Source organism: Lycorma delicatula, chromosome 6 (assembly GCF_047948215.1).
Source record: "Lycorma delicatula isolate Av1 chromosome 6, ASM4794821v1, whole genome shotgun sequence".
Lineage (NCBI taxonomy): Eukaryota > Metazoa > Arthropoda > Insecta > Hemiptera > Fulgoridae > Lycorma > Lycorma delicatula.
The window spans coordinates 141,838,131-141,863,303 of NC_134460.1; the positions used below are offsets into that span (position 1 = coordinate 141,838,131).

At 29.6% G+C, this 25,173-nt stretch overlaps 1 protein-coding gene across 6 annotated transcripts in view; it reads left to right on the plus strand.

The window, feature by feature from the left end:
* The window catches only part of Ac76E (adenylate cyclase type 2 Ac76E), a 778,210-nt gene that overhangs the window by 463,725 nt on the left and 289,312 nt on the right, over positions 1 to 25,173 (plus strand). For all 6 annotated transcript variants that reach the window (XM_075368679.1, XM_075368681.1, XM_075368680.1 and 3 more), the window contains one exon: positions 6,587 to 6,916. In XM_075368679.1, the coding sequence (XP_075224794.1) occupies positions 6,587 to 6,916 (330 nt within the window). The remainder of the gene's footprint in view (positions 1 to 6,586; positions 6,917 to 25,173) is intronic.

The following is a 25,173-nucleotide window of genomic DNA, read 5'->3' on the forward strand; positions in this document are numbered from 1 at the left end:
GTTGTCTTTCACCAGCGCAGCCAAAGCGGGTTCTCCCCGAGCGATCCCACCTGGGCCGGCTCCTACTGCTGAGTCCGCCGGCCATGGCGATTGGAGCGGGAAGATAGCGTCCGCGTCCAGCGGCTGTCTCAGCGGGCCGGCTAGGCCTGCTGCTCCGGTGGGGATGTTTGTACCCACCGGGAGGTCCTACGTTGAGGCGGCCAGGAAAGTTCTTCTGTGTTCTTCTTGTTGTTGGTCTTCTCCAGGTGGTGGTCGATGATGAACTGAAAATTCACCCTCGTGCACGCTCGTTTATTGGAGCCTGAGAGTGGTGGGACCGCAGCGCCGCTATGATGGGAGATCTGCGCGGTCAGCTACGTAGTGGGAGTGACGCTTGTATAAGCTCGTACGTATACTGTCCTGCGCTGACATTTGAGCTGCTACCGTTGCCGTCTGCCGATATTAAGCATATATGTGGTAACAATATTTCGTCATTTCTACAGCTTATGTACCCGCCTTTCCTTGTTTCTATAAAATGTATTACCCAATCGTTATATTTTTTATTTTATAATAAAATCTCCCAAAAACCATACTTCTAGCTTGAAGTTTAGTATCACGAAAATAGACTTGATGGATCCCCTGTTCTTAAAAAACCACATAAAATTTCCAAAAAGAAATTACGACTCTACAAATCTACTCCAAGAACTTTGTCAATGAAATTTCAATTATTTCTATAGGGAATGCTGCCTTTACTTGATGTTTCACTCTTTTAAATCAGTTTGAAAAGTAGGAATTCTCAGTATAGTCACTACTTCACCTTTACTACCATCATAATTTAGCCTTAATTGGATTTATTTTCAAAGAATGACGTCTTTTTTTTTTTTAGTTCATCAGTTTTTATCCTCCCCCCCCCCCCCTAGGAGCCGGACCCGCAACCAAGCATAAACACAGCTTCAGGGGGTGCCAGCGCCTCAAACTCCCTAGTCGAGAACTGACGTTCCCCTCAGACAGCCGGGACTCGTTCTTTAATTAGTTGCCATGTCCCTAATGAAGGGATCTCATAAGGGATCTTCTCACCGGGACTCCGGTTTTAACCTCACTCACGCCTCAAATCTTGTCCAAAATTTGCCTGCGTAGCAGCTCAGCAGCGTCTCCAGTGTTCCTAATTCTGATGTGGAGGTCCTCTCCCTGACCTCGATGCACGGAGAGTATACCTACTTTGCCCGACGACACAAAGTACTTTCCATTGCGATAGAGATCCGCATATGTGCGGATCTCTAGATGTGCATATCTTCTTTTTAATTAAAATCATAATGTATTTATCTCAAACGCCAGCTTCTATATTGTACCTGTCTCTAACATTAAACAATTTTTTAGATTCTCTGATACTTTTAGAGAAGAAACAAATACTTTTAAAATAACACAAATCACGTATGGCTAGAATTCAGGATAGTGAAAAAAAAATATTTTGAATCATCGCTACAAATTTATAATAGCGTACAGATTTTCTAATGGCTATTGATATTTTTGAAATCACTACTTTATTTATTTTTTTGTCTGATGAAATTACATAAAAGTTTATAAAGGTTTATAAATGCATTATGTACGTGGAATGGGAAAATGGGATTTTGAAGCGTATAAAAAATGCCATGCCTGACCGGGATTCGACCCGGGAACTTCGTATGAAAGGCCGAGACGCTACCATTCCGACATGCAGATCGGCATATTAAATATAATTAGATTAATACTTTTATCATTATGGACATTTAATTAACATATTATTATTAAACAGCAGGTATAAAATAACAAAAATGTGTTATATCGTATGTACGTTACATTTTGTGGACTATATTTGGTAACGATTAACACTAATCTTATTGTTTATTTGCAGTAAAAACTTGACTCTCTTTCTTAAAGAATATCTCTTACTAGTATAAAGTAAACAGAACTAATGCTGTTAACTTACTGACAAATTTTTCTAACGTATAAAGTTTCTTTGCTAACGTATAATATAAAGTTTCAGTATACGAATTCTGAGCCAACGGTTTACAAGATAACAATAAATATTGATTTATGATTCTTTTCTAAATGTAAATTTTTACTAAAACAACTTAAAAAAAATAAAATAAAAATTTCGTTATTTTATATTTTAGCATTATTTCTTTTTTACACTGACCCAAAATATAATTTTATATGAAATATATTCAGAATAAATTAATTTTATGATAATATTTTATATTTTTTAACACCTATATCTACTTCAGAATGATCTTTGTCTTAATCCTGGCTCAAACTCTTTAACTGGGAAGCCCTCTTCTTTGGGTTAAATATGGTTTTCTATTATTGAAAACAACTTGATACAACTTTTGAAAACATTTTACCGAAACTGATATCAATTTTTATATATTTACTACGTTTATACCGATAAGCGTAAAAGGAGCAACGTATAAATGTATCGGTTTATACCGATATCATTGAAAAGGAGCAAACTGATAACAAGACTCTACATTGATTCTATATAAATTTTAGATTATAGAAGTCAAAGGCTTTGTTCATCAGATACGTGTCAGTTGGTAGTTTAATTTTTTGTAGCTTCGGGAGGAATGATTCTAAATAGCCACATAGTTTCCAATAGTTTAAAAGCCACATAAACTTGCCCATGAGAAATTATAATACTTTCCAAATCTATTCCAAGAACTTTGTCTATGAGGTTTTGTTTATTTCTGCAAGTAATGCTGTCTTTACTAGATATTGCATTCTTTTAAATCGTTTGGAAAAATCAGAATTCTCGGTACAGTAACTATTTCGCTTTTAATACCACCTGTAATAATTTAGCTTTAATCGTAATTAGAATATAATAATTTACAAAATAAAACTATAAATCGAAAAATAAATACAGATTATAAATAAAATACAAAATAAATCACTTCGGGTAAAGTAAAACTCGCATATGTTGTTCACTGAACGATCCAACATATCACTGAAATGAGGTATTAATTTTTTTCCTTCAAAATATAGCATAATAGTTATTTTAATAGGATTTATTACCTTTGTTCGTTTCCAATGCATTATCTAACTATAAATTTTATGAATTCTCCTTTTATAATTGTCTTTATTTTTGTCTTCGGCTAATTATACCTTAATTATAAAATACTTCCTGTCTTATAGAAAGTCACCTGACAAGTAAGCTCCAAAAATGAAGGATTTGTCCATCGCTACTAGAAGGTCTACTAGAAGAGTAAGGCACCTTGTTCCTTAAAATCCCAATGCAGGTAGGTCGGCCGTTGATAAAATAGTGTGGTTCCAACCGACGAGGAAGGAGCGAATGACAAGGGTGATGGAAGAATGCTGGAAGGGAATAATCAACCCTCAGAGAAATTACCTCTAAAAGGGTAGTAAAAGAGGATAAAGGGCTACATTTAGCCATTATTATTATTATTCCTCTTGCTCTCATTCAGTTGAATTTTATATGCTTCCCCTCGTTTTGTCAAAATGTCAGTCCTGTTGTAGTAACACTTTATTAATATGTTTGCTTCTTTGAAATATGAAAGGTTTCTCAACATCATAATATTTTTTCCACTTACTTTTTAAGTATAACGTTTTATCCATTTATTTATACCCATGAAGGTTTATGTATTTCTGCCAATTGACACTTTAAAATATACTTCTCTAAAAGTCTTTAAAACTGTAATTTAAATTGGTTCAAGTTGTTTTAAGGAAATCCACGTTTACAACTACATCAGACTATTTATACATAAATGTAAATAAGTATTAATATGAATGAATTTATTTTCCGCATTATCATTCCATTATTCACTTAGTCGTTCTCTTTGTCTATCCCATTATTCTACCACATGTAAATGATTTATATTAAAGTTTTTTTTCATTAGAAAGATTTTGCTTAAAATTATTTTGTTATCCATTTATATTACTTATTAATAAACTACGTTTGTTAAACAGTTAGAAATTATACATTAAAAAAATCTGATGTGGATAATACATGACTTATTTCATACATGATCTTGTACGCCTATTAAATTACATATACACATTTTTAAAACATGAACTGTACATAAAATTTTATTTCAACAATAACTTCTATTTTTTCATTTTTTTATTGCTATTATTGAATTATTATTTGTCTTAAATATATTTTTTTACAATAGAAGTTAATAATTATTAATAAATCAATATATTTAAATAAAAAAAATTTAAAAAAAAGGTCTTCCCCTTGAAGATTAAAATATTTCATTAATTAAAATTTTATTTGGCTGTAACTCTAGAACCAATGAAAATAAGCACCACATATGATATATTATTAAAAATCTCTCAATGAGAGCTTATTACTGCAGTTAATAAAGACTCCAAACACCAAATTATTTTGGATTTTGGGCTTTTTTGGACACTTTTGACTCGGTCCATTACAATCAAAAGGGTAGGTGCACAACTAGATGTTACAACAGTTCTAAATCCAAAATTTGGACATCCTACGACTAATCGTTTTTGGGTTATGCGAGATACATATACGTACGTACAGACCTCACGCCGAAACTAGTCAAAATGGATTCAGCGATGATTAAAATGGATATTTCCGTTATAATCTGAAAATTGAAATTTTTCGCGATAGCAATACTTTACTTCGTGCGAGGTAGTAAAAAAGATTATTAAAGTGAAAATTTACTATTGCATTTTTAATATTATTTATAAACAAATTTTAATAAATTTTTAACATTTTTCAAATTTTTAATTAAAATTAAAAAAAAGGATAACCAAATACCTATTAAAATTTTAGTTAAAACAGAATTTTTCGTAAGAAAAAAAATAATAAAAAGAGTCTCATCAATGTAGGAAAATTCTTTTCTCGTAATACGTAATATTTGTTTATAAATAATATAATATTTTTTGTGGTCCTAAAAAAAAATCTTTTATGTTGAATAGATGTAAGAATAAACTGCCAAAAACTTATTTTTTTAAATATTTTTTTTTCAAGAAAAACTTTGAAAATCTTAATTGTCACTTCCAATGTATCAATACATTGAAACCGTGGCTTGACTCGTGGGGTCGGGTCAAGCCCCAGGGAAATTCACGTGTGCAGTTCCAACTGGTAATCTACAAATATAAGAATGAATTTTTTTTTTCTGCCCAGATAAGTGTCAGCCATTCATCCCTACGTCCCTTGTATTTATATAATTTAATGAAAAATTTGATATTAATGTGTAATGACCTAATCGATCTCTAGGATACGATCGGCATATATTGAAATCTTACTTGGTTATAGATAATTCATAACATCATTTACAGTATAGTGAGTAAAGGAATCGAAAAAAGATATATTTGTGTGAATCTAGAAGCTTGGTTTTGCTTTTTTTATTGCATAGAGAATGATGTTTTATTTTTATTGAAATTAAAAATAAAAAATAAAATCATTACATTTAAAATCTAAAACAAAACCATAATGAATTCCTATTTAGTTGTTCTTGTTCAGCAGTTAGTAGGTTTAGTCGATATTTGTGTTTTGTACTATTTCACAATAATTTGTTTTTTGGGAAACTTTTTCTAATCTTATCAAGCAAGTTAGTTATATGTAAATCCTTTAATACTATTGGAATGACCTGTTCACAAATCCTGTTGTTTCTTTTAGTAAATTAAATTACAGTTAGCCTATCTGTATAAATTCACTACAACATTTCTATGGTTATTTTTAAACTAACTGATGCTCTTTTTAAAATTAATTAATTTTTTTCTTTGGAATTAATTTAATATAATTTTTTGAAATGTAGAGAAAAAACTTACGTAAATCCTTTATCATTCTTATTTTTCAAACATCAAAAAATACCTTTACTTCTTTTCGTCTCGAGTCAAAGACTGCTATATTGAAGATACAGAATAAAAATAATAATCTTTCTTTGTTATCTTTTAGATACTTAAAGAGGTTATTAAACGAAATTTCTCTGCATTTTAATAAATAACGAATTAGACAGCGTAATCTGTTTTACAACCGTTATTCCGCCTACTTTCAGTTACTTCGCCCAATATTCCAATGTGCAATCATTACAGCAAAAAAATTCTTTTCTCCTGGGCGACACTTTAAATAATCAACAAAAGTAGTATTAACTATTATTATTATGAGTTAAATCGTAATTTTTAGTTGCACTTATGGTTCGACACCTCAAACAGAAATGCATCTAGTCTTGTAGTATCGTGAAGAAAAATATATTTTCAATTTTTAATCTGTTAATAGCAAAACTTCTTTTATAATGATAATTATACAAGTATCAGATACTTCTGAACAATCAGGTATAACGACTGTCCCACATTTATTTTCTTTACTAATTTATCAACCGCGTTGGGTAAACTAACAGTCGCATAAGTTGATCACTGAACTATCCAACATATCGTTGGATTCAGGTACTAATTGTTTTTTTGAAAAAAATATAGCATAGTAGATATTTTAATAGGATATTTTGTTTTACAATCACCTTTGCTCGTTTACAATGCATTATCTATTTCTGAATTTTATGCATTTTTCCTTTTAGAATTTATTATAATTATATATATTTAATTTATTATAATTATCTAATTATATTTAATTTCTGATTTATTACAGAATATGTGGGAGAGAGTGGAAGCTGTGTTAGTGCTAGCATGTATGACCAGTTGTTTAGGAACAGTACTAGGCGTTAGCCAATGTTTACAAGGAGAATACGCTTCATTGGCTGGTGCATTAGTAGCTGCTGGTGCGCTTGGAGGAGGAGCTCTTGTATTGGGTGGACCAGCTGTCCCTCTTCCACTGTTCGCTCTACTTGTTGTCGTACACACTATGCTTCCTGTATCTCGTTTGGTTTCTTGCATACTCGCTGTTGTTTTAACAAGTGCACACATTACAATGGCAGTATTTCACTGGCGACATCTTCAAGATCGCTATTTTTACGCACAGGTGAGAATATAATTGTTGCTTGTAGTATAATGGTTTTTAGTAATGTGTATATTCAGTATTATTATTGTTTTTTTATTGTTACTAATACAGAATGTAATGCAATTAACTGATCGTATTATAAAACTGATAGGAAGGATATACTTAGCTCGATAGACCCGTAAGTAGTTTGGTTCAATACGCAGTCACCAGTAAAAAATACTCTTTTCTGTTTCAGCAAAGTTAATCATTGGTTAGCTCTAAAAGAGGTCATAGTCAACCAGATCAAAGAAATATTGGTTCTTCAGTTCCTCGTAAAATTAACTCAGTGGAGATTCCGCACTGATTTATTGAACCTAAAAAGGTGCGGGATTAGGGAAATAGCCTCACCCAAAAATTAATTTCAAGGACTCTCCATTCAATAGGCGCACGTTAACCTTTAATATTTTGGTAAATTTTAAAAATATTTTAAGTAAATTAGAAGCTTCGTATTATTGTTCAATGTTTTTTTTTTCAAACAAACATTACTTTTGCCTTCATAAAATAAAAGCCTGCAAAGCATAAGAGCAGATTCCAAAAGGAACTCATTTTTACGTTCGTAGAATTCTGCAACGTAGGTGAAAGTATTAACCTTACTAAAAACCAATCCTTGTACACAGGACTTGGTAAATCTTCAATGCAGTATAACGTGACCGGTTTGTTCTGTTTCATACTTACGATACTGCCTTCTACGTTAACTGATAACGGTAAGTGTTCTGCATTTCATTCGCAATTTTCACTTGTATTCTGAGCAGCAAGAAACAGATATGTAAAAGTGTGTGTATAAATTCATAACTGAAATAAAGTATGTAAAACTGCAGCAAAATATTGATAAACTGAATTTGAAAAACATTTTGTTTTTTGAATGTGCTCATGTTTAACTCGTGTATTCTTTCAAAACCTTTAGATAATTTGTCGTAGTATTTCTGGGGGAACAATCTACACACCAGTGACTAAATATTCGTTTGTTACTCTCTTTTTACTGATTCAGTAATAATAAAAATACATCCATATATTTTTACTCTGTCCTTGGAGGTGAATTTTATTGTTGATAATGCTTTAAGTCACAATATAAATTCTTTCTTTTCTTTTTCCTGTTTAGCCTCCGGCAATTACCTTTCGGATAATACTTCAGAGGATGAATGATGATATGTATGAGTGTAAATTAAGTGTAGTCTTGTACAGTTTCAGTTCGACCATTCCTGAGATGTGTGATTAGTTGAAACCCAGCCACCAAAGAACACTGGCATCCACGATCTAGTATTCAAATCCTTGTAAAAATAACTGACTACTAGGAGTTGAACGCTGGAACTCTCGACTACCAAATCAACTGATTTGGGAAGACGCGTTCACCACTAGACCAACCCGGTGGGTTAAACAATATAAATTCAATTTAAAGTAACTTTACTGATAACTGAATTTTTTAACCCATTTTATTAATAAACGGTAGTGTTAAAATTGAATTCATAACACCGTTTAAAGATAATAAATCGAGTAAAATATGGATTTCATATCACCGAATTTTAAAGACGATTAGATTATGCTGCGTCATAATACTAGTATTAAAGATAATTGTCATAAAATCTTTCATCTGATAGATTCTGGGTTCGAATCTCCTGAAGTTATATTCATACTACAAACTTCATCTGTTACCTATTTTTTTTGAGGATTTTGAGGTTACAGTGAACCACTTTAGTCAACTCTGGTCTGTCTTTTCTTTTCATTTTTCTTATTGATTGCTTCCCAATACTTCTTAATTTTGTCAGATCTTGCTTTTTTAAGTTCTTCTGATCAAACCCTCGTTGTTGTAGTATTCTTTTCTTTCATTTTAAATTTGGAATTTTCTTCTTTTAGTATTTTTATATTGTCAGTTTTGTTCCGTAAATCTTCTATTGTGATTTCTAGTTCTTGCATATCTTGTTTAATTTCGGCTATCCAGGTCGGTGTTTTGGATATTTTCCAGTATTTCTCAACCAGTTTCCTTACGAGCCTGATCGGTGCTGTTCTTATTATGTGTTCAAAGAAGGAGATTCTTTTCTTTCTAAAGTAGTCTAGAGTTGGTTCTACGTCTTTATGTATCTCCTGGTTTGGTAGGAGTCTCCATTCTCCCTCATCAGTAAGTCGTCTTTTATTTATGCATGTTCTTAGAATTCTTTGCATCTCTGCTGGATAGGAAATGTTGGATCTTAGTTTGAAGAGTGTTTCGCTTCCATATGATATTATAGGTTTGATTACAGTTTTGTAATGTTTGGGTTTGGTATTATCGAGATGCATGTTTTGTTATATGTTGTTTTTGTGGTATTTTGTGCATAACTGAGCTTTTGTGTTCTTTCTTTCCAGTTTAGTTTTTCTTTGAGGTCATGTGTAATATTTTCTCCTAAATATTTAAACCGTTCAACTAGCTCGACTTTGTGTCCGTTTATGATTATGTGGTTCAATACAAGAAAATTTATAGCCATTATTCTAGTCTTTTTATGTGATATTCTTAGGCCTATCTTTCCTGCTAGTTCTTGGATTCTAGCTTCTGTGCTATTATTGGCTAGAAACGCTAGGTCATCTGCAAATGCTAGACAGTTTACTTTGATATGGTTTACATGTTTCCTAGCTTCAATTGTTACGTGTGTACGTCTTTTTGTACCATTCTCTCATTACATATTGTAGGGCGCAGTTGAATTGCAGTGGGGATAGTCCATTTCCTTGTCTTAAACCTTGTTTTGATTAGGAATGGTTCTGATGTTTTTCCGAATGTTTTCTGATGATTTATTTTGGAGTATGTGTCAGTTAACGTGAGTTCTATCATTTTTAGTAGTTTCGGGTGTAATCCTAGGTTTCTTAGTATTTTCAGCATTGATGGTCTATGAATACTGTAGTAGGCTTTTTGGAAATCTTTGAATGAAATTATTAGTTGTCATTTATTTATTAATCTTAAATAGCATCTTACAGTAGATCGCAATCTTACGAAAATTAAACCAGTTTAACTCATTATTTTACGAATAATGCAATTAAAGTACTACACAAAAGTAATTGTATAATACTTCAAGTATTTTTTTTAATTTTACTACGAAATAATTTTTTACCAATTGTAACATAAATATTTTATAAAATTTTAAATCATCGTCATTATTCCAAGATAGAACCTTCAAAACTAACGTTTTTATATGATTACGGAGGTTTAGAGACTTTTCTGTTGAACATGAACAGCCGCAGAAAATTATGAAAAAATCGTTTTACGTATCACATTCCACTGAATTGGAAAAACCCTTGCTACAGAATTTCATAAAAATCGGATACGCGTTACGCTGTAACATTGTCATAAATAACAAAAGATTAAATGCCACAAGATTGAGTTAAAAATGATAAATGTTATCTTGTTCAACTATTCTACTACACGAATCATTTTATTCTCTTATATAAAATTTCCCAGTCTATAGAAGTTGATCGACCAACTAAATCTTTAAGTTTGACTTAAAAATATTTAATCCAGTTTATTTTATCGACTAATACAAAATATATAGTATTTAAAATCTTCCAATTCTTCATTTTATTTAAGATATTTTCAAAAAATTAAAAAATAATTAACCGTATGATTACAAAATTTTTAATAATAAATAATGATTTAACAAAAAATGCATTACTTTTTATTATTGCAAAGTTTTCTGGTTTAGTGGTTTATAAATATACTTTATTTACGACATGTTTCGTATCAAAAACTTTACCTAGATCGCCAGCACTAAATTGGTTAGTTGCGGTTTTCGAAGTTTCACCACATTTTGCGGTTTAAAGTATTGAGTTAAACTAACTGTAAACTATAGCCAGCTTCAAACTGGTAACTAAAATACTTATACAATATTCTACCTTAAATTTTTATTACTCATTTAATATTGAACTTTCAATTTTCATTATTATTATTTTATTTTTTAATTTATATAGCCTATTAATGATGACTTATGATTAATTTTGTAATTATTTTAATGAACTTTGTTTTTATGAGATGTAACTACATCAACGTGGAGCGAAAATTAAAATTACATTTATGAATATAAATATTGTATAAATGGATGAGGTAATAATTAATTAACGCAATGATTATTGTAAAATTTATTAATGATTTAATAATAATTTTTGATTTATTAAAAAATCCTGTTATTGGGGATATATATTTTATTGATATTACTGAAATTATAAATTTTTTGTAGTTTATTTGGTTAATAAATTTAATATTTTGTTTTTTTTTATTGTTTTTTTAAAATTAATTTTATCATTAATATAAAGTATATTTTTTAAATTGATGTTGTAATTTTTTTTTATTATAACGACACAGCAACTTTACAATCTGTTTATAGAATAATAAGTAAATAAGACGTATTTGAATTAACATTAACTTGCTACAGACCCAGCGGCTTGTGATTTAATAATGAAATAGAAAAGCACTCCGTACGGCCAGACCATAAAGTCACCTAATTGAAGCGATAAGACAAACCAAGAATATTTTTCCTTAGCAATCTTGAAAAATCGCTGATCGTGTTATCTAATAAATTGACCGCCACATAATTCGGGTGCCGATCCAAACGATTTTGATACCGTAGGCTGACCAGAGAGATTTCCTGCCGAACGGTTTGCAACTTAGGTCATTATATATAAGGCTATTACTTATGTATCAGGGTATTTTGAGCACTTTCCGCAGTGTATTTGTTTGAAAGCGTTCAAGTATGTCAATACTGGAGTTGTACGGTGTACCCCAAAATTCAAGCCCGTAAGTCGAAACAGGCTTTAAAACGGATTTATAAATCAATAATTTACTTTCTGCTGAAAGCCGAGATCTATCCTGTCAGCCAGTACATGTGTTAAATTTGAGATCCAACTATTTCCGCTTAGAAGTGATATGTTTCGCCCAAGTAAGTCGTCGATCAAGATGAAAATCTAAATATTTACAGTCTTAAGATCTTGGAATCGGTAAACTGAAAATAGATATTACAATAATAATAATAATATTATTCATTAATTAATCGTTCATTAATGGAATAATCAATGGTTGGATTAAGAATATAAGAATAATTGATATACTTTGAATAATTAAATATTTTATAGGCTTTCCTTTATTTTTACTTTTCCTGCTATAGCTGTAATGGTAAGTCATATATAGATGGTAAAACAAAAATCTAAAAAAAAAATTTTTAAGTTGTTCCTTAAGGAGACTTTTAAAAATTATTTAAAAACAGATTTAAACTAATTTTAAAAAATTTGCGAAATTTTTTATTTTTAATTGAAGTTATTACTCTAATTACTGAAAAAATTATTAAAACAAATTACTATTCTAGAATTACAGTGTTTATAAATTATAGCATTTTAAGTTTCTGGTGGTGTATCTGAGAATTTCAGTTGCACTTTATAAAATGTTATTTTGACGACGGTAACCCTCAACACGGATTTATCTACAGAGGGTACCTAAATTTTCATAAAAGTTACATATTTGTTGTTACTTTGCAAAATTTGTTTTATTGAATTTTCTTTTTATTATTATTTTAAAAATAAAATATATAATTGTCAGTGAAAATTAAAAATAAATATATTTCAATGCTCCCAAACCCAAAAAATGAATTTTGTAAGACAGTACGTAAGACTGCCTGTATCTGATCTTATAACTATGGACCCTATTGGGCAGTTTTCTCCAAACTTGGTAGACAGGTATTATCTTCGGGGGACAGAATATATTAATTTTTTCAAAAATTTGAAAAAGGTATAAGGGTGTTTTGGCCAAAATAAAATTTCAAATCTTTTACTGGGGCACCTCAGAAAAAAATCTTTCTTAAAATATTTGTAGTTTTTTTCATTAAGATCACAAATTGCCAAAAACGTTTATTTAATATCCATCCCCTCACCAAAAATGACTTTATAAAATTTCATTTTTTTAGCTATATCTTGCCGAAATATATATGTTTTTAGTTATTTTAAATTTAAATCCTTCTCGCAAGTTACCCACTCCACGTAGAATACAAAAATCTTAATTTTTTGATAGCTCTTACTCTTTAGTTTCTTTTTCAGAAAAAATTAATCAAAGATTTTCACCCCTGTTTTAGAAAATTACAACTTTGTTTATTTAGAAGAATTCTAATTATGCCTATAATTATTATGATTATATCTTTTTATTTTTAAACAAGTTTTTTTGTTATTATAAATGAGCGGACATAAAAGATTATAGTCATTAGCCCGGTGGCAATTGGTAACTTATTAAAAAGTTGCTATGGCTAACTGGAATTCGAACCCGGAACCTCTCACGAAATTCCGAGACTAATTAAAAAGTTAATTATTTAAATTATAATCACCACTTTTTATTATTGGTATGAATGAAACCAAATTAACTTTTATTGACACTCAAGTGAATAAGATGATAGTATTCTATGAATTTGTTATCGTTTTTCTGATTAAATTAATTATTAATACAGTTGATTTTGATAAATTTATTTAAATCTGTTCAAATTTTCGTTTAAAATATTGTTTCAAATCTGGATACCGGATTTTATTCTATTTCAATTTACTGTTTAAAAATAAAAAAAAATGGACAGAAAGATGTAAAAAAAGCATGTCGCAACTCACTTTTCAGAAGTTTAGAATTTTTTTTTTATGAAATTAATGCACTTTTAAAGCTTTTCCATTTATTTCAATAAGAACCTAGAGTATAATTGAATAATATTGTAATAAATAAAATTAAAAATTAATTAAGAGCAAATATATTCTATTTTCCGCATTTCTTAAGGTTTTTTTTTTTTAAATACTCAACAGTCTCTTTGAAATACAGGAAAAAATTTTAAAAGTGCATTAGTTGCATAAAAGTAATTTGAAACTTCTGGAAATTATGGGTCCTGAAACGCTTTACTTTACATATATTTGTCTTTATATGTGTGTTTTTTCCAGACGATAATTCGTAATAGAGTAAAATCCAATACACATATATTATGTAAAAAAAAACCGGTAGAAATTGTTTCTTTTACAAATTTAAAAATGGTGGCCATGTTTATTTTTAAACTATTTCTAATTACGATAACCCTTTGATTTTTAAATTTTATTAATACGGTTTTTTGTAAGATTTCAAATACAATTTTATAACTGGTATAGAGTAAACATTCAGTTATAAAAAAAGAAAATTATTCATTCTAAAACATTATCTGAAATATCATAGATAAAAGTTATAATAAATAATGTATTTCTTAGTGTCCGAAAAGTTAAATCAGTCATTTCAGATAAACCAAATTTTTTATTGATTACAAAATAGCTGGTAAAAGTGGTTAAAAGAAGATGATGTATTGTTAATCAGCAGCTCAAATTGAGTAAAATAAGTTAATAATTATTCATAACTATGACTAATTATTTAACTGACATTAATTATTCTATTTCTAATTACAATTTGTTTTAATAATTTTTACCAGCTAGTTTATAATGAATAGAAAATGGTTTTTTTTTTCAAATGGATGTTTTTATTTGAAAGCCACCATTGTGTTTCTATAAATCTTAGAAGGTTGAAATTTTCACAGAACATTTTTAGAACCTTCTTTAAAAATTCTGTAACGTTACAATAGAATCGGTGGAGGATTGGGCGAGTGATACAAAATCAAAATTGTATTTTTCTTCATGGGACATTCTGTGTATATATAACATAAACCTACTGCCCAGCAAAACCTACTGAAGAAAAATTGATGAAAATTTGTGTACTCGTTTTAAGTATGCAACTGTCTGCACCTGCCTCCGGTTACTTAACTAAACAACAAAATAAAATAAATTGACCGCGACGGGAAACGCAATTAACCATATAGTACAGGCAAAGAAGCCACGACGAGGATGCTGGTAATTTTATAAAAACTTTTGCCTATGATAATTATTATACGAATATGATAATTTCTCCTTATGGATTAAATAATAATATTCGTATGTAATAGAGACTTGTAAATTCCAATTCCCATGTGCTCTAAAACATGTGCTACAAAAAAGACATTTTCTGATAGTCTAAAAACTTTAAATTTTACACAGCTTGATATTGACAAAATAGACGCATTAATGAAAGGATTTTGAGTTTTATATAAGCTGAATAAATTTTAGTGTTTCTTTAAATATAAAATCTAAGTAAATCTCGATAAATAAGATTCATATTTGCCTAGGAAATTCATTTATACTTTTAATAAAAATAAAACTATAATAGATTATGTCCATTAAAAATTATTGTTCATAAATTTAAATTATCCTGCTTAATAATCTTGTTAAAAAATTGTTTACATTATGCATTTGATCTTAAAATAGTACTCTTGGAAATCACACTTGAATTCTTGTAAAAAAATTTATATTAATTATGTTTTTTTTGGTTTTAATTTCATTTAATATTTATTGTTCCTTAATTTTCTTTTAAAAATACTTGTAAACCAGCCAAATAATAGACATGTATATGATAAAATATATTTTTAATCAGATTTTTAATATAAATTAAATGAGGAAAATATATTTAAATACATAATTTCCAACTTCCTATTTTTTTTTAACTTTCTGTTTATTTTATTGCTCTCTATCGTACAGAAGTATTGCGTTAAAAAAAAAGAAAGTTTATTCTATTAGAGTGAATCTAGCATTGGCTTTTCTGACAGTTAAATTGGTTTATCCTTCCTTTACTTTGGAACCGAGATGTTGAATTTATTTTACTAAAAAGTCTCTTCCGATACGCAACCTGGTAAAAATCAGTTCCGATTGCTCTTAAATATTCTCTCAATTCTTAAAAAAAAAAAAAATCACCATATTGGGGTTTTAGGTGCTGGTGTTCTTATAAAATAAACTTAGTTATCTCTTAGTTCCTCTTCATATATTTTATACGATTTATAAGAAAATAAAATGTAAGTCTTCACATTTTCTCTTTTTTTCTTCACATTTCATCTTGCCTTCTATCTATCATTTCTTGTCAGAATTTTATCTTAAGCCTAAGGGAATCTTCCAAGCAATTTTTATGACGCTTAGTTGCCGGATTTAAAAAATAAAACTCGTATGCAAAGTCCAAACGATTTTACTAACTTGAGGAATTTCATACACGAATACAAAATAATAAAATCTTATATATTAAATTTACCTGAGTGTAGATGCTGATCGTTTTACCAAACTTCGCTCGGGTCCTTCTTAAAAAAAAAACAAAAAAAACAACAAAACATTAATATGTATATACTCTTCATATTTTTCTAATACTTAATATATTTTAAACAGAAAACGTATTATTTGGAATTCAAAAATATTTGATTGTTTAAGACGTCTCAAATAAAAATTCTTTAAAGAATGTTTAAAAAATCTAATATTATTGGGAGTCCGTTGTAGTAGAAATTGTTATAATAATAATAATAATTATAATAATAATAATAATAATAATAATAATTCCAACCAGCCGGAAGTAGGTACCAAGAATTAAGAAGTAAATATGAAATTGCCATTCCAGATACAGTGGCAATTTCTACTAGAGAAATACCGCCATGGCTCTTGCCAGCGGTAAATACAAATTTGGATCTCTCTCAAGGAGAAATAAAAAAGAAACCAGCAGTGATCATCCAACAGGGATTTTTGGCAACCGTCCGTAGTTACGAAGAACATATTAGAATTTATACTGATGGTTCTAAAACCGAACATGGTGTTGGATGCTCAATGTATGTAAATGAAGAAGCCCAATTTTGGAAACTGACAGATGTGGCCAGTGTCTACACGGCAGAACTCACTGCAATTCAGCAAGCTCTTCGATACACTGAACAGTATTGCGAAGAGAGAGTGCTAATATGTTCCGATTCATTAAGTGCACTTGTCGCAATTCGGAACAAGAACATTAAGGATGTCCTAATTGCAAACATCCTGTCCATTTTATACGTTCTAAAACAACGAGGACAGCGATGCGTATTTGTATGGACTCCGGGGCATGCTGGTATTACAGGTAATAAAATCGCAGACGAAGCTGCCAGAAAGGCAACAGTCTGCGATGATTTGGATGCATTTCCTGTAAGAGTGGCAGATGTTAAAAATCGTCTAACAAACATAGTAAGAAATAAGTGGAACGCTGAATGGAGGAGTTTAAATACAAAATTAAACTCAGTAAAAACTTCTTATAAATGGAAAAGCGACTTTAAGTTGACTCGCCGTGAACAAGTAGCGGTGACCAGACTTAGAATCGGTCACACGCGATTAACAAATTTATATATGTTAACCGGCGAAGTGAGACCAATGTGCGGTGTTTGTAATAAAACACTGACAATCAAGCATCTAATAGAAGAGCGTACCATATATGAGGACCTCAGAAAGAGGTTCCGTCTTACAAATAATATTAGAGCTGATCTGGATAATGGAAATTAAGAAAATATAGTTGCATTTTTACACGCCAGTGGACTTCTTAAAAGTCTATAAAATGAATGTTTAAAGCTGTGACAAAAGAATCTCTAAGCGGTAGTTTTATATATACATATAAGGGAGTCTCGAAGCGTGACACGTATAGTGACGTGAGGTAGCTCTCTTGCCTAGACCATTTTGGCTCACCTGCATTCAAGAGCAGTGAGCCGGGGTGTGTCCGATGATGGCACGGGGGACCCTCAAGGGTGGATTGAGGGCGCGAGGCTATGGGTGTACGCCGTGCATGCCTATAGCCTGTTTATAAAAAAGATTCAACTGCCACGGCACCCTGACGCGACTGATATATTGCTCAACGGCGGTTCTGGTCGCCCCGAGGGTGCTTAAACAAACTATAAATGAGACTCGTAGAAGAAAGAAAGAAAGATATGGTATTGATAAGCTGAAATTTTAATTTTATGGTCTTTTGAGAACCTAACTCAAATTTTAATATTGGGGGCCCTTTACACCCCATAAGTGTTTGTGATTGTCCTTGTCTTTTACGTCTTAATGTTTATTGTGAAGTTTGTGTTTTTAAATAAAATGTAAGGGCCCTTTACACCCTTACATATGACGATCTTGATGGAGATAATAATTTCTTTTAAAGAATGTGACGAGGGCTAATGACCTTAGCAGTCGATGCCCGTAAAAATTCAAATAAAAAAAATAAAAAATAAAAAATAATAATAATAATAATAAAATAATTAATAATATCACCGAACCAGTATTATAAATTTTCACTCATCTATCTCATGTAATATGGAAGCGCTTTCGAGGCTATTTACTTGACGTATATACGAAATAAGATGTATATGTATTTTTAAAAAAAATATTTATTAATTAATTAATAATATTTATTTAATAATTAATTTAATTAATTTTAATTTATTTAAAAAAAAAAAATGTATATACTTTAAAATTAATTATTCACTATATTCATAATACTAAATAAATTGTTAATTAATTTCTTTATTCATAATTTTAAAATGGTTTAATGAATCGAAATATTAATATAAATTTAATCATTGGGAATATTTAATAAAAGATCTGTTGTGGACACCACATGACTTCCTTGTACGCCTATTAAATTATATATACTCATGTTTTTGAAATGAAAAGTACATAAAACTTTATTTTATTAATAACTTCTGATATATTTCGTTGTTTTATTGTTAGTATTTAATTATTATTTATCGTAAAAGTTTTTTTTTTTACAATCAGGTGTTAATTTAATAATTAATCATATTTAAATAGAAAAAAAAAGAAAGTACATGAAGTCTGATTCGAACCGTTGCACCTTCCCCATGTATGATCCAAATATTAAATTAATTAAAATTCGTTGAAAAGCTCTCAATAAGGACTTATTACTGCAGTTAAGAAAAAGTCCAAAATCAAAAATATTTTCGAATTTTGGGCTTTTGGACACTTTAGGTACAGTCGATTTCAATAAAAGGGAAGGAGCACAACTAGATGTTACAACAGTCTTAAATCCAAAATTTCAACATCCTACGGCTAATCGTTTTTGAATTATGCGAGAAAAATACGTACACACAAACGGCACGCCGAAAGTAGTCAAATACCGAGATGGTATATATATATATATATATATATATATATGAAATACCAATTTAAGTGAATCGTATTTTCGTACTGTTCATATCTCATAACGTAAAGAAAATTCATTTTCACCCCTTCATTCGTACCATGCGACCGAAAGTAATACCGTACTTTTCTTCGAAAATTCGTTAAAAATGTTTTTTTATCTTTAATTTTGCTAAGTCAATTCATTTTCACAATTATTAATTTTGAATTGCAATGATCATTTTTTTCCGTTTAAGAAATAATTTTCTACATTTTTTCAGATAAAATAAATTTTTATTAGCAAAAAAAAAAAAAAAAATTAAAATTTTATTTATATGTTTAATAATGTTTATAAAGCGTTAGTAAACATTTAATTGAGGTATACCGACTGACTGAATGAAATTTGTTGTAATGAAACAAGTAAGAAGGATTATTTTACGAATTATTTTTTAAATCTGAATCTAATAATAATAATAATAACTAATATAAGTTTAATAAACATATAAGGTCCAGAAGGCTCTGCTTCCTGTTTAGTCAGGAAAGGCGAGCGAAATGTGTGCTGACCTGCTAAATATCCTCTGATTGGGAAGAGAAATGTAAGGAACCATATAGCGCGGCTGAAACCGATGGTGATGCTAGTTTTTTAATATTCTATTAAAATATGTATCGAGCTTCTTTCCTAAAGTTACACGTATTTAGAGTGAAATGTATATTTTTATCAAATTTAAAATTTGACCGCGTAGTTAATCATTATACATAATTATTCTTATTATGTAATTATTTTGACAATAATTTTAAACGTTTGATTATCGTTCAACGATTTATTTGAAAAAATTAATAATTTATAGCATTCAGTTGATTGCAAATATTTTAAACCTCCCTTTCCCGTAGTTTATATTAATTAAGCAGTTTCAATTCATTATAATTTGTAATACAAATTGGTTTAACGCGTTTTGCAGTTAACTATTATTTGAATGATTTGTTAAGGTAATTTTCCGTTGTACAGTGTTACTGTAGCTTGTTACAACCTGTATATAATCACTTTATCGTGTAACAGTATATGATAGTACCCGAGAACGTAAAAGTTTACTTTATAGAGCCTAATATGGGTATTAAAAGTAAATAGCTATTCGAGTACGTACATTCATTTTAATAGCGATACAGCAATTTGCGCTACTGCGAGTTTAAATCTTTAATTATGTAATATATGTGATGGGGTTTTCCAAACACATTCAAAGGATAAATGAGTGCTTTTATTTTTATCTGTTTTTAACTTCTCTTTTAGTAGCTTAAAGTAGATATAGATACGATTATTGACCTTTTCAATACAAAATTATAAACCAGATTTTTTCATTCACATTTTTCATTAATTTTTTTTTTTTTTTATAAATTATCTTAAGCTTAGTTTTCTGTGTACATATAATTAATTGTATTTTTATACTTGTAAATGTAAAAATTAACTTCCACCTGTTTTAGAAAATCTAAATGTAATTGAATTAAAGGTTCTTTTAGTAAAAGGTAATTTTTCAAAAACGATGTAGTTGTAAAATACTAGTTGAAAGTAATAGGATAGTTAGCTAATTCCTGCCTGCGTCTCGGCCTTTCATTTGAAGATGCCGGGTTCATTTCCCGGTCAGGCACGGCATTTTAACACGCTACAAAAATTTTCATTCATCTAATCCTCTGAAGTAATAGCTAACGCTAGTCCCGGAAGTTAAAAAAAATCCCTGCCTGCTTAAAAGTGCACACTTCTAAAAGTAATAATATTGGGAAAAATAATTGATATATTTCCAAAATAAATTTTAGACAGTACAAAAAATATTCTTTATTATAATATTACTAAACTTAATGCTTATATTTATTACACAAATCCTAAAAAAATACAAGTACTCTTGAGGAGAACCTGCAGTTGGGGTACTTTTATATATGTCAAAAATAATTTTAAAACTCATAAGAATTTTTAAGTTACTGGTTATTGTTATAAACAATAATTATATAACAATCCTGAATGATTATGAAAATACCACAAAACTCAACAAAGCTCTTATTGAATGTACAAGTGATAATAAATTTTTCAGCGCATTTTAGGTGTTGATAAAAAAAAAAAACGTAGTGTGCTTATATGCATATACTTGTAGTTCAACAGGACATTTCTAACAGTTATGTTTTTTTTGTTAACTTCAAACAAGGTCCATATGGGCACCATTTGTGGCGCGTAAAATACCTAGATGATATGCAATTTTACACCACACATTTCGAAGAATGTGTGGTGTATTATAGTTATTCCATAATTATACTTTCGATTCTTTTTTTTGTTCATTCATGTTGACAAGTTTCGTTCTGAACACCTTGTCTTTGATAGATTATCAAAGAAATAAATCGAGTGGCGTAACATCAGGCGATCAAGGTGGTCAGGAATTTCGTCCATTACAGTCAATCGAACGTTGAGAAAATGGGTCATGTAGGTGATCCATAACATGTAAACCCCAATGTGGTGATGCGCCATCTCGTTGGAAATAAACGTTGGATTGCTGATGTACAATTTGTGGTACTGCATATTCCTGTAACATATCTATATAACTGGTGCTAATAATAACTGTTGAATCGGCGAAGAATAATTGTCGGATTAATTCATAAACAATCAGCGCACACCAAATATTAATTTTTGAGCTATCATGTTCTGCTTGTCGAACGGCATGAGGGTTCTCGGTACCCAAATCCGATAATTATGACGGTTAACGGGACCAGAAACATGGTAAATAGTCGTCAGGGAAGATTACTTTTTCTAAAAACCCATTATTTTCATTCATTTTATCAAGAATGTCAACTCAAAATTATAACGGCGTGGTTTATCATCATCTTTAATTTGCATGCACCGACTGAATTTTGCATGCATGAACTTTTAGGTGCTAGTGTAGAACCTTAAAAATTGTCAAATGTAGTATCCCTAGTTCTAAACAGGTACAAGTCGATTTATCGTGGCTTCTCTTAAAAGTTTCTCTTACTCGATCCACAATTTCCTCGGAGGCTGGAGGCCTGCCTGCATCTTTTTTTGTGTACAACACTTCCTGTATTCTTAATATGCTAATCTTTATCAGGAGGATTACGGCCGTACTCGAAACGAAAACATATATCAACAGTAATAACATATCCGCTTTCATGAATCCAGAGTACGTACATTGCTTTTTCCTGCACGGTAGCCAATGCTCAACTGATGATTTCCCCTATCGTTACTTGGCGCCGACGATTCATTCAAGGTCATAGGTAACTGTCGTAGCTAAACTAATATTTGAAAAAAATTCAACGCCCACACTACATTGCTTTGTCCATTTTTTGCTCTGTTCCTAATTGGCTGAATAATTTATGTTCACCCAATATGGTAATTTTGATATATCATACGAGAGAAAAATGTAAGATCTGTTTCAAATTGAATAATAACACAAAATGTACTGACTTTAATGAATATTTAAGAACGTTTAGATATATTTGAATGGTCTAGGTTTATTCAGAAATTTATCATAAGTGACCATTTTTTTTTTTCATCTTACCTACCGACTAACCTGCTATCAGCATTAACAATTAACTAACAATCTACCAATGATCCAAAAATTATATTTGGCTTAAATTTAAACTTCCTTTTTTTACGAGTGTTTCACGTAATCTATTTACCTTAGATATTGATATTGGTTGATTTTGTTTTTTTAATTTCTAGTTATCGTTTCGACCCCCACTCGAGCTTATCTGTGTTAATGATATATACCGGCGAAGGTCAGAAAATATTTCGGTCTTCACCGACGTATCTGGTATGTATCAACATTCATCGGAGAATAGTGACATTCTCTAATTTTAGTCCTTCACGGTAACAAAAACAAGATTTGTCTGAGGACTGTTTTTATTTACGATTACCTTACTTTCCTTCTCTTTTGATTAAAAAAAAGAAACTTATTATTAAATTGCATTAAATTTCTGTTCACAGCAGCTAAACTATCTTACCTGTTAACAGCAATCATTCCCTGTGACATATGTCTGTACTGAGATAAAGTAATAATTCTTCTACTTCTCGAGGTGTTGTCTCCATCTTATTTAGTAAATGGTTAACAAAGCACAAAAAAGTATTGTATTATAATAAGGTATGTTGGACAAAAACTGACAAAATATAGACCAATGGTATGAAACACTAAACTAACATGTGCACTAATTCTCTGAGTGTGTAAAAAAAAACATCTGGTAAAATCGTTGCCTACTATCTGTTAAAAAAAATTATCAAAATTCCCATAGTTTTCCAATTAACTTGAGTTTTATTGTACCTCAGAATAATAAAATGATTCTCAAGTAGATCCAAACATATTTTTTTAAATATTTATTTAAGTTTAATCTTCAGCAACGAGCTGAGTTCAACGTTCCTTTAATGATTTTTATGCACAGAAGATTCCTAGAAAGGTTTTGCCAATTTTTTCCAGAGAAATTTAAAGGGATTATTTTTAACGAAAAAATTATATGATCTACCTTAACTATTTGAATATTTTTTTGTACTTGTCATATCTCGTTAAGTCATTCTGATAATCAACGTATTATTAGGTAAACAAAAAAATTAATTGAAAAACATAATGTAAATAAAAAATACTCATTCTCGTATTCCATAAAGTCCTTATCGATTCTATTTTCTCTTTTTCTGTTTTTTTATCAACTCGCAGTTTTTTGACTTCGTGTTTTTTTCTATTGAGCACCATTTCTACCCAGTAGTATATTTTACAGACTTATCCGTATGTTGAACAAAAACGTTATAAAAAAAAACTTTTAAACATTTTTTTTTTAATTCGAAAAAAGTAAAATATTATTCTTTAAAATATTTTAAATTTTTTTTTTAATCGGCAATTAATTAAGGATTAGTTACTTGGTAATTATTTTTAATTTGGGACCGACTTCTAAAAGTTGGAAATTTAAAAAAAATTGATAAATATTTATTTTTTATTTATTAAGGACAAAATTAATTTTAATTAAGGACGTTTTAATTTGCTTCAAAAGAAAAGGTATAACACGACGAGTGGAGATATATTTTATATTGTGAAATCATCTTTGCAGTTAAATAACAGTTTATTTAGTTGGCTGGATAAAACTTGTGTTCATTACATTCCGTTTGTATGTTGTGTAGTAGCTTGCTATAAATTATTTTTAAACTAAAAAGTAGTTGTTTGTCGCATTATTAATTTTCTCTCGTTATAAACTGACTATTACATTTTTATGTTTGTATTTAAACTTATATTGATTTATTGATTATTTGTTTATCTTATATATATTTATAATAAAAGCAACAAAATTAACGCACACACCATTCATAGATGGATGCTTAATAATCCACTCTTACGAAAAATACAATCCTGTATTACCAATGCTTGCGAGTATAATTAATTAATTTTAATTTACAGACTTCGATCTAACCTACATTGCTTCGTTAAATTATTCAACCTCAGTTTGAAAAACGAGCTATTATATTTCGTTTTAGGTAGATAATTAAACTTTTCGGTTAATTGGCATTACACTGCCGCACTTTATTCAAACCTGGAATAACTGAAAAATGATCAGTAAATGATTAATTACACAAAACTTTACGCTAATTAATTATTCTACTGTAAACAACACCGTACCTCTACATTATGGCCGAGAAAAATGTGTTACTCTCTCTATGCCAATTAAAGAATATTCCATCTACACAATATATTTCTACAACTTTCCTTTCATATTCATATTTCTTCCAGTTTCGATAAATTAAAAATAAAAATTACTGAATAATGTTTTTTTTTTTTTTAATTAAAGTTATACTTTCTGTAATATAACAGTATGAGAAGCAGAAATAGTAATAAAGGTTTTTACGACGTGTCACTCCCTTTCATATAATTTATTTGCTTCATTTTGTAAATTCTCGTTTTTTATTTATACTTTCTGATTTATCCATTTTATTTATGGATGAATGAAAAAAAATTTTTTAAAAATAATCCATTTTAGAGGTCCGACTCTAGGAAAATGGATTTTACAGTGATGTCTGTCCGTTTGTCTGTATCTGTAGACAGAGTACAGCCTAGGGTTTGACTAATTTTTTTGTACAATTTGGTGTGTATATTTCTGCAATATCGTTGGCTTTTTTCTTCATTTTTTTAAAGGTTAGTATTTAGGTATAGTTTATCCCCTAAATCTTTCCCCAACGAAAAAATTTTATTTTCTCAAAAATGGTTATAAGATTTTCCTTTATCAAATATAATAATTTGTTAATGTTTTTA